The sequence below is a fragment of the Pseudopodoces humilis genome, chromosome 5 (genome assembly GCF_049639895.1).
Source record: "Pseudopodoces humilis isolate 2021_Gansu_Grassland_sample_001 chromosome 5, ASM4963989v1, whole genome shotgun sequence".
Taxonomy (NCBI): Eukaryota; Metazoa; Chordata; class Aves; order Passeriformes; family Paridae; genus Pseudopodoces; species Pseudopodoces humilis.
In genome coordinates, this window is record NC_142204.1 from 18,095,050 (window position 1) to 18,105,276 (window position 10,227).

General features: G+C 44.8%; 1 protein-coding gene across 2 annotated transcripts in view; it reads left to right on the plus strand.

Annotated features, from left to right (window-relative positions):
* The window catches only part of TMTC1 (transmembrane O-mannosyltransferase targeting cadherins 1), a 133,381-nt gene extending 123,696 nt beyond the window's left edge, over positions 1-9,685 (plus strand). For both annotated transcript variants that reach the window (XM_014256835.2, XM_088055044.1), the window contains 6 exons: positions 669-804; positions 1,574-1,718; positions 1,830-1,967; positions 2,348-2,470; positions 3,683-3,760; positions 4,483-9,685. In XM_014256835.2, the coding sequence (XP_014112310.2) occupies positions 669-804; positions 1,574-1,718; positions 1,830-1,967; positions 2,348-2,470; positions 3,683-3,760; positions 4,483-4,623 (761 nt within the window). In that variant the 3' untranslated portion in view covers positions 4,624-9,685. The remainder of the gene's footprint in view (positions 1-668; positions 805-1,573; positions 1,719-1,829; positions 1,968-2,347; positions 2,471-3,682; positions 3,761-4,482) is intronic.
* The last annotated feature ends 542 nt before the right edge of the window (positions 9,686-10,227 follow it).

The following is a 10,227-nucleotide window of genomic DNA, read 5'->3' on the forward strand; positions in this document are numbered from 1 at the left end:
CTTCGTGCTCCAAAATAGGCACCTGGACACCTGCTCTGGGATTTATTGCCCTGAGTGGGAATTAGCTGGTCCCTGGCAGCTACTCCCAGTCCTGTTGAGCAATACACAGAAGAGACTGAGCTGGAGCTCAGAGCAACACAGCAGAGGTGGAGGGAATAATCTCTGTTTGGAGAGAGCTGAAACAATTTGCAGTTCTGGTGGTGTTGTGGGGAATACTGGGGGACTCATTCTTCATTCTTCATTGCCCATTTCTCCAGTGGGCCAGGGTGAAAGGATGCTCCACCAGGAGATGTGCCCCAGCCCTTCTCTGAGGTGGGCTCTGTCCTTAGCACAGGGGTTGTGTCCCCACTGCTGCATGATCAAGAATGGGGGTGCTTTCAGTCAGGAGTCATCTTGTTGTGACTGTATCCTCAACTTGCAAAAAAACCACCCCTAGAAAATCTCTTTCTCAGGATCGTCTCTCAATATTGGGACCTAAATCTTAGTTTGGACAGCAATTTCTCCTACACTTAGATTCAAAATGCTGAGGCAGGATTTCTCTCTCAGAATGTTCCCATGCATAGAGCAATAGAAGAAAGAAAGCCAGAACATTACTGTGTGCTGAGTTTGAGACAGTTTTTCTGATGCATGGGGTTTTTTCCTGGTTTAATGGCTGTTTTCCTCTCCAGGGTCTCCCGAGAGAGCCATGTCCCACTACAGGCAGGCCATCCTCCTGAGTCCTGCTCACCACGTGGCCATGGTGAACCTGGGCAGGCTTCACCGCTCCCTGGGGCAGAACAAAGAGGCTGAAGTGTGGTACAAAAGGTGAGGATTTGGGGTGGGAGGAACGGGTTTCCTCCTGCCCCTGTATGGCTTGTTTCTGCTAAAGAACTTCTGGTATCTATCAGTGCATGCATAGGGTTTCCTCCCTTCATTCTCCATCTGTTTGAAACTAGATTTGGCTATTTTTGGGAAGTGCTTGGAAAGGCAGCATGGGCTCAGGCAGTGTTGATTTCCCTGGACTATTCCCAAGCCCCCAGGATGAACACTGCTGCTTTTGGCTGGAGGATTGCTCTGACAATGAAGTTGGAGGTTTCTCGGTGACAGGAGTAGGCTGTATTACCACAGATCCCACCCTGCTTGAAGGTGGTCTGTGGTTTCTGCACCAGTAACAGCCAGAGGTGCTGCACAGCTCAGCACCAAACCCTTGGCACTGTTAGGAATTCTTGTCCTTCCCAGCAGTGTTCCAGCAGTCAGGCTCTGACTCCTGGTATGCAGCAGGATGGATTGGCTGGGAGTATTTTTGCCTTCTTTTTGGCATATAGATTTGTGCTCACATTCCCCAGGTTTCATCACTGTCAACCATCCCCACCCGTGCTGCGGGCTCATGGGGAGTTGGGAGGTGTTGTTCCTTCTCAGATGGCTAGAGGGATCACTGCAGTGGGCACATTCATCCCTCCCCAGGACTTGCAATTTGTGCTTCCCAGGCTGGGACGGTGCAGAGCTTTGGTTCTCCATCCCAGCACAAGCCCACCTCGCCCTTCCACTTTGCTGCTCACAGCACCTTGAAGCATCCCTTTTTCCCAAACTGCAGGGCACTGAAGGTATCCCGGAAGGCTGAGATCCTGTCCCCGCTGGGGGCTCTGTATTACAACACGGGGCGATACGAAGAAGCACTGCAGGTTTACAGGGAAGCGGCAGCGCTGCAGCCCTCAAACAAGGACATCCGACTGGCGCTGGTGAGCGTGGGGCCAGGGCAGGGCCACCACAGGGCAGCAGCAGCCACTGGGTGCAGCCCAGAGGCTGAGCTTTTCAAGATCATAACACTTCACAACGTGGCTCTGTTACAGGCTCAGGTTTTGGCCATGATGGGGCGGACGAAGGAAGCCGAGAAGATGACGAACCATATCCTTAATGAGGATGCAGAGTGTCTGGAGTGCTACCGCCTTCTGTCAGCCATCTACAGCAAGCAGGAGCTCTATGCCAAGGTACCGCGGCGTGGGTTACCCTCGTCCCAAGGGCTCACACATGGAGCTCAGGTTGAATTTTGCACTCTGTCTCTCTGGGGACATGTCACGTGCCTCAACGCACATTCACTAGATTATTTCTTCACTAAAACCTTCAGTTTATCTACATGCTAAGACTGAGGGTAAGCAGTGTGGTTTTCTTATCAATTACACCTCCTGCTGCTGTCAGCCCCACGGCCCATCAGCCCCAGGCATTTAAAAATCTCATTTCCCTGTGTGTTAATGATGTGGGGCAAACAAGGGAAGGAGGAAGATGCTTCTTGTGCTGGCAGTCCATAGTGGTGAGGAAAGAATGAGAAGTGAAAAGGTACTGAACGGAATGTCCTCTTGCTTTTTCACAGGCACTTGAAGCTATAGAAAAAGCGCTTCAGCTAAAACCAAAGGATCCAAAAGTCATATCAGAGCTCTTTTTCACTAAAGGAAACCAGCTAAGAGAACAGAATCTCCTTGACAAGGCTTTCGAGGTATGACTGCTCAAGGACCTACACGTGGTTTTACAGGCTAAAAGACAGTTTGTTCATTGTGTGTGAAACTCCCTGGTGCATACACCCTGGCTGTTGGCCCTAGGAGCTCAGAGTCCACCACTGGTACAGAGAAAGCTATGAGGCTGCTGACTTTGCCAGACTTAATTACAACTTTTTTCTTCATTCCTGTATGGAAATATTGCTCCCTGCTCTGAGAGGTTAAGTACAGAATTGTGGTGGGATTGACCCTTGCTCCATCCAACCCCAGCCCCTCTTGCTGTCAGTGACCAACTCCAGATAGCTCAGCTGGAGGCTTGAGGACATGTGAGAACTCACCATGTTGTTATATCTCACCTCAGAAGCCAATAACTGAGAGGCTGGCTTGTCCTGTGAAGCAGGATGCTTGACAGCTCAGAAATTATGTTAGCTTTACTATTTACTACTACTATTTATTATTTTTTATTATTATTACTATTATTTACTATTATTAATAGTAGTACAGAAGCAACATAGTGGAAGGTGTCACTGCCTGTAGGAGGGGGGAGCTGGAAGTATCCCAGTCCAAACCATTCCATTATTCTCTGATTCAGAAAATATTATTTGGACTGTTCTGAATATTTTCGACATCCCTAGAGATGTTTAATCCTGATTTAAAAATCCTTTCCTGTTGTGACAATGTAAAAACAGTGCTGTTTGACAGACTCTAGAAGGTACTAATTGCTTCTTCTCCCACACTCAGTGTCAATGTGGAGGGAAAGCACTGCCCTCAGGTCCTTGTGAAACCTCCATGTGAGTGGCTGTACCAGAGTCTGCTGCCAGCTCCAAATTAAAGCCTTGCAGATGAAGAGCAACCACAGGGCTTGTAGTTGGCAGGCAATGTGTTTGGCACTGCCTAAGGAAATGACCTTGACGTGCAGGAGACCCCAGTGGTGCAGGAGACAGGGACAGGGTCACAGGTGTGGCTCCTCTCACAGTGCAGGAAAAGCACACATTGGCAGGGAGAACCTGTGAGATAACTGAGCCATGAAGCAGTACATTCTATGCCTCTTCTGCAAAAAAACTGAAATTCACTTCATGCCTTGTATGTGAGAGGAATTTGAATTACATTCTGAATGGCTTCAGGAGAGGAAACTGCATTTCTCTTTGCCTTCCAGCCCTGGTTTTGTTTGAAGAGTCAGACTCTTAACCTAGAAATGTTTTATGTTTCTGTAGAGCTATAAAAGGGCTGTGGAGCTCAACCCAGACCAAGCACAGGCCTGGATGAATATGGGAGGCATCGAGCACATCAAGGTATGACAGTTTTGGTTTTCCTTAAGCTGCCAGGTGCAGAGACTGCTACTCAGGACAAAAAGCTAAATTGGTTTCAGACTGCCAAGAGTTGCATGTTTGTGAACAGCAAGTCCCTTGACGTATTTTATCCAAAAAGGAGGGAAGTCTCTTTACCCCAGCTAGAATTCCCAGCCAGGTTGCTTGGTGGAGCAGATCTCATTTTAAGAGTGCAGGCTGCAAGGAGAAACCAGCTCCTCTCTAAAGCTTTCCTGCTTCAGTTGTTGACCTACCTTAGAAAAATGTCACCGTAAGTTGACTTTTAAGGTTCTTCTCTACCTAATTAATTTAATAAAGATGTCTAATGCAGAATACTGGCATGAAATTATGGAAATAGCCTACTGTGTGGTTGCTTATTCTTTTGAATACTTTAGCATATCATTATGGTTTGGGTCTTAAGGAGTCACATTGTGTGATGTCCTTAAGCTATCCTGTTGCTGAGTAAAATTAACTCTTCTGGTGCAACATAAGAGAACTATGTAGACCTATTTCTTGCTGTGTGAGTTTCATCAAATTTAGGTTAAAAGCACTTGTTGATCCATTTAATAAAGAACAAGTATTTCTGTAACCCAACAGTGTCAGGTTTTTTAAACTCTGTTTCCCCTGTATTATGTTTTTTACTTTACCCTCAGAATGAACATTCTGTGTGGAATGTCAATGAGACCTACCACTCATTTTCTTTGCAGGGGAGCTACATCACTGCCCGTGATTACTATGAGAAAGCTTTACAACTGGTTCCAAACAGCAAGCTGCTGAAGGAGAATCTGGCCAAGCTGGATCGCTTGGAGAAACGGTTTCAAGAAGTCCAGGAGAAAGACCAAACATAGCAATCAGTCACCAGTAGAAAGACACTCATGCCCCTTGGAGAAGAGTGTGGTAGAAGCCTGTTGCTCAAAGTGATGCTGAAAGAACTTTGATAGGACACGGAATTAAGGAAGGCAAACTTCAAATGCATGCTTAGGTTCAATCAAAGTTGCAGGAGACGCTCGGGTCCTGTGGGACGTGCTGGAGCATGAATGAAAACCTTCCTTTAATCAAGATTCTTGTCTAGGCTGAACCCATTTTAGTCACACTGGGAGTGTGGGTGGGACATGTACCTTCAATATCTTGGTTGTCACCAGGGAAACCATGGAGACAAAGCACTCATCCATTCATCAGGGGTGAAGTAGCACCTCCTGTTACTCCACACAGGCTCACCTCATCCATGTAGAGCACCACTGATGGGCTTCATTGTAAGTGCTGCAGACAGGAAAGATGGTCATAATGGTCACATAAAAAAGGTTCCAAGAGGTTAATGCTGAGGAAATGGTGGTCACTTTTACAGCTCTAAATGTGACTTGAAAATTATTCTAAAGAAAGGGCAAACTATTTAAATATCATCCTGGAAGGATGATTCTACAAATAGGAGAGATGATCCTTTGAGGGAAAACCTAGCCTGAATGTTTTACTCATTAGACAATAATTTTCTAGCAATTCAAGTTCATGATGTCACTTTTGTCAAATATCATATGGCTTTACCCTTTGCCCTCTCCCTCCAGGCCAAATAATTATTACTCAGAAAAAAAATTGAAGCATCCAAAGGCAATGGGAAGCTCTAGGATTACTTGTCCTCCTGCTCAGTAGCCAGTATGGAAAGCAAATAACCTATCTAATAAATATAGGAGGTAAAGTAAAGCCACAGAGAGATTAGGGAACATTTCCTAGCCTGGAAAGGTACGAAGGAGGCTCTTTTATGGGTGTGCAGGGACAAAGCCCATTTATCATGGTGATAACACTGACAAAATACTTGGTCAAAGTGTTCCCACCACTCCCCTAAGAGATACAGAAAATGACCTGTAGCTGATCAGTCATAAATCTATATTTTTAAATACCGATGTAGGAAAACACATTCTCTTCAGAACTGGGGGTTTTATTTTTGAGCTTTATTTATTTAACTTATAATAATCAAATAATTAATATATTTTCTCTGTTTTATATGAATTGGGCAATATCCTTCACAGCTGGCCACATGGTTGGGCGTTGTGACACATATTGTCTGAAGTTAGGAAAAGGGAGTACCAGTGAAGTGTGCTGGAATAATTCCCTCTCATGATTCTAAGGCGAGTGGCTGCAGAGCACACTGGACAACACTGGCCCTGCAATAGCAGCACTTTTGCTGCTTCCACTGGTTTGCACCAGTTTCCAGGGAGCATTAGTGGGATCCTGCTTCGTGCCTTTGGGTTTGGACATCAGGGTAGGTCATCAGTTTGTTCCTCTTGAAGCACTAAACTGCCAGAAAAGTTGTTTTGTTTGAGCTTGACTGTGGCCAGCAGCCCAGGGTTTGGCATTATTAGCACAGTTCAGTTAGGTGTGCAATGCCTTAAAACACATCTGCCAGGAAAAGCCTGTGTGGCAGGCACCCCTGTGGTGCCTGGATTTAGCTGGCCTTGGCACCCCAGCACGCTCCAGATTCCCTCAGTGGGATGGTCTAGCCATGTGCTGGTTTCATTTGAAAAGCTTGGTGTCTTTCTGCAGGTGGTGGTCAAATTACTGCAGAATTATTGATGTGACTGCATTTGGAGCTCAGAGGGAGCCCAGGTGCAGTTGTCTGTCCTTCCAGGGTTTATGCACCTGCCAGAGCCATGGCTGTGCACCCACTGAGACCAGGCTGGACTGGTCCCCACTGGACAGGGAGACCAGCCAGATACAGCTGGGCAGAAGTGAAAGACTGCTGTGAGGAAGAGGTGGCACCACAAGTGTTTGGGCTCTCCCCCTCCAAGCCAGCTTCCCAGGGGAGCACTGGGATCAGAATAATCAAGCTGTTAAACTCTTTTCTGCTCCTAGCCCAAGCAGCCTACTTTACTTTTAGGGGCATGGGGCAGGTTTGAGCTCCTGGGGCTGGGTCAGCAACCCTCTCTTGTCTTTTCACACCACTGTTGTGGCTGTGGACTGGCTGAACTGACATTACTGCAGGTCCTCAGTGCTCTGCTGGCTGCCGTGCACAGAGTAGCTTTGCACACCCCTGGGCTGCCAGGATGGCCAGGAGGAGGTGGCATCATGCCAGCACAGTCCCATGGGATGGGGAAACCCAAGCTTACATGGCCTCTGACAGCAATCAGTTCCTCAGCATCCAGTGCAAGATTGTAGAGGGTTCCTTACTGGGATATTCAGAGGTACTTGGGCCAGAAAGCTCTCTGCCTGTCCCCAAGGTGAGCGTGTCCTTGGTGGCAGCTTCCCAAAGCCCTGTGTGCCCAGGCTGGCGGTGGTGCAGTGAATTTGGGGGCTGGCAGAACAGTGTTTGGTGCAGCCCTGACAGTGGTACCTCGCAAAGCCCCCCAGGGACAAGGCATCTGCAGAGTGCTCTAACAGCCACCTGAAGCTTGGGGGGTAGCGTGGGGGGAGATATGCCTCCTTTAAAAATGTCTATCAACTATAAACTTTGCCTCATAAAGATATATTAAATAAATATTATATATTCTACAGGCCTCACTGCAGTTTGTGGCTTTAAATAGTGGCCAACGAAACATATTTTTTCAAATACAGAAGTTGTATTTTTTATAGCAATGCTTTGTGAGGGGGAAGACTTAGTTTTATGTTTTTAACTTCAGCATAAATCTTAGTTTGTCTTTCCTTAGAGAGCTGGTAGAAATTACTGTCTCCTGCTTGTCCTAAAACCTGATCAAAGCCATCTTGACCTCCTAAAACTGGTGTATGTGTAAAGTATAATACAGCTTTGGATGCTCCCCTCTGGGATCCTGAAGAAGGATTGATTACCATCTGTGCAACACCATCTTACTTGGAGAAAATGGAGAAAGATGAGACCATGCTCCCAGTAAGGGAGGTGGTTTGGTTGGAAGGCAAGGCATATCCACTTGCCTGAATTAGGCAGATAACACATCCAGGGATTTTAATGCCAGTTGAACCAGTTTACATTTCTGTGTCGAAAGGCCAGCTCTCCACATTTTGGAGCTGGGTTTATGGTAGTTATGGAGAGAGGAGAGCTCAGTAATGTTCCTGAGCCAGCACTTTATACCCCATCTATGCCGGATGACAGTCTGCAAACTGGCAGCAGATTTGGAGAATGGCTCAGACCATGGGCTACCAAAGCAGTTAAACCTTTGTGGAGCTCTGAACTGACTCCCTGCCCTGTTGGCACCCATGCTGAAGCCCTGTGTCTGTTCAGGGCATTAATCATGTCTTTGCAGGCAAAGAAGAACGGAGAAGAACGGTATGAAATGGGTTACCTCCACCAAAATGGAATGCTATTGTGAAAGATAAATGGAGCAACTTACCTTGTGATAACTTTATATTATCTTAATTAATCATAGGAAATGTTCTCTTCCTCTAGCATTGCACAGCTTCTAAAACAAGTTATAAATACATTGTTTTCTGCCAGTTCCAGTGCTCAGCATGGTTAGCAGAGATTGCAAATTAATAAATGGCTGAAGATCTGCCTGGTGTGGGAGAGTTCATGCTCTCTGCAAGTTGCATTGGCTAAACCTCAGTGCTCACTAATTTTAAAGCAGAGAATTAGTGGAAAGCTGGTTAGACAGGACTTTCATGTGCTCACTGTGCATTTTAATCCTAAATGAGAAACATAACAATTGTGTTGCTTTTTCCTTTCTCCATGAATAATATTTGCAGCTGATGGATTGCATTTTATTGCTTATTTAAATTCCAGCATTCTTTGCATCCATCCCTTTTCTGTCCCCCAGGATAAATGATGCAGTGGGGGAATTTTCTTTCTCTCATGGACTACATAGACTAGATTTTCCTATCAAGTGTGCAGACAATTTATTTTGGCCAAACATAAGTGAATGCAGCAGTGCAAATGGCCTTCATTCCAGAGATCTCGAGGAGGACAGGGGGCTGTGCATGCATGCATGGGGGTAGAAAAAAGTATAAGTAAAAAAAAATTCAAAATAAAAAGCCTAACTTGCAGGGGAGGCTGGACACCCCTAAAATGATCTAAAAAACTTTGAAAACTCCTCCACAGTTATGGAAACCAGGCCAGATATGGTATAAAATATTTGGTGAATGAAGATAATTGTCAGTCTAATTTATTAATTAAGCAGTTTATACTATTATATGGTCTTTTGTCCCACTTGTCCTCCAGCTCATTGAAACAGCTGGTGTATGCTTAAGTCTTTTCAATCTTTATGTGATTAAGTTGACCAAGTGCTCAATTTCTATCTTTCATATATGCAATTATGCACAATCTTTCAAAAAAATTAGCCCTTAGAGGGCTCTTCCCCCAACCTTCAGTCTCTTGCAGCAATTTCAAAATGCACCATTTTGCTTTCATGTACATTTAAACTCAGCAGCGAAAGAGAAAAAAAAAAAAAAAATTTAAAAAAACAGCGCTTGGCATTCACTGGTGTTTTAATGTGGCAAAGTTGCTTCAGGTGACCTTGATAACTTTGTGCAAAAGTTCATTATCATGTTTGTACTGACTTGCTGAAAATTTTTTCTTCTGGAAAATACCCCCAGTGGTATCCTCTGTAAAAGCTATGACTTCTACAACTGTATTACTGTAAAAATCTCTGCCTGAAGTGGATGTCACGCTGTGTGTTCCTCTCATGCAGAAGTTGTTCGCATTGCCTGTTGTTCATATGGTCCTTATTTCTGTATCTATTTTTTTTAAATTTGCTGTGCATATATTTTTAAAAAAGAAAACAAACAAACAAACAAAAACAAAACCACAAGAAAACAGCCCGTGGATTAGAAATATTTTAAAAATAAATTCACTCTTAGCAGCAGCTGGATGTATGTCTGATGCAGGAATTTGCAAAGTCTGCTTTTTTCACGGTGGGATTTATGGCTCGATTTCACATCAAGGAGTTAAGCTCAAAGACTTTGCAGAAGAAAATGTATGTAAATGTCTATTTTATATAAAAAGTAAGAAAAGTAGGTGCTGTGCCTGGTTTTGTTCTTTTTCTTTAGGACCAGCCATGAACAAGTTCTTCTGGAGGTGGAAGGGCTTTAGTTTCTTACTCTACTTGACTTACATTTTACTTTACTTCCCCTGAAGTCCAGGTTATTGGTCATATGGGAGCAACTATGCAGCATGTGTGTTTGAGTCTGGGCATATAAAAATATTGGAGCAGGCATTTTTTTGGAGCCTGAGCATGAGAAAAGATGTGGGCTGGTGCTCACACAGTCTTGATGATTGGACATGTAATACTGACATAAGTTCTCCATGTCAGGCTTTATGCCTCTGTCAGGAATGTGTCAAACAAATCTACCGAGTGCAATGAGAAAAAAACCTGAGATTAAAAATAAACTAATTTTGTTGTAAATCCCTTCTTCTTGGCACACACTCCCAGATGCTTCTGCATGCTTCCAGGGTTTGAGCTCACTTGGGATAGTAATGGTGATAAACACCTCTATTGAAAATGGACCTGAAAGAGAATCAAAAGCCCTGAGCACATGCCATGGTGTTTCCTGCCATC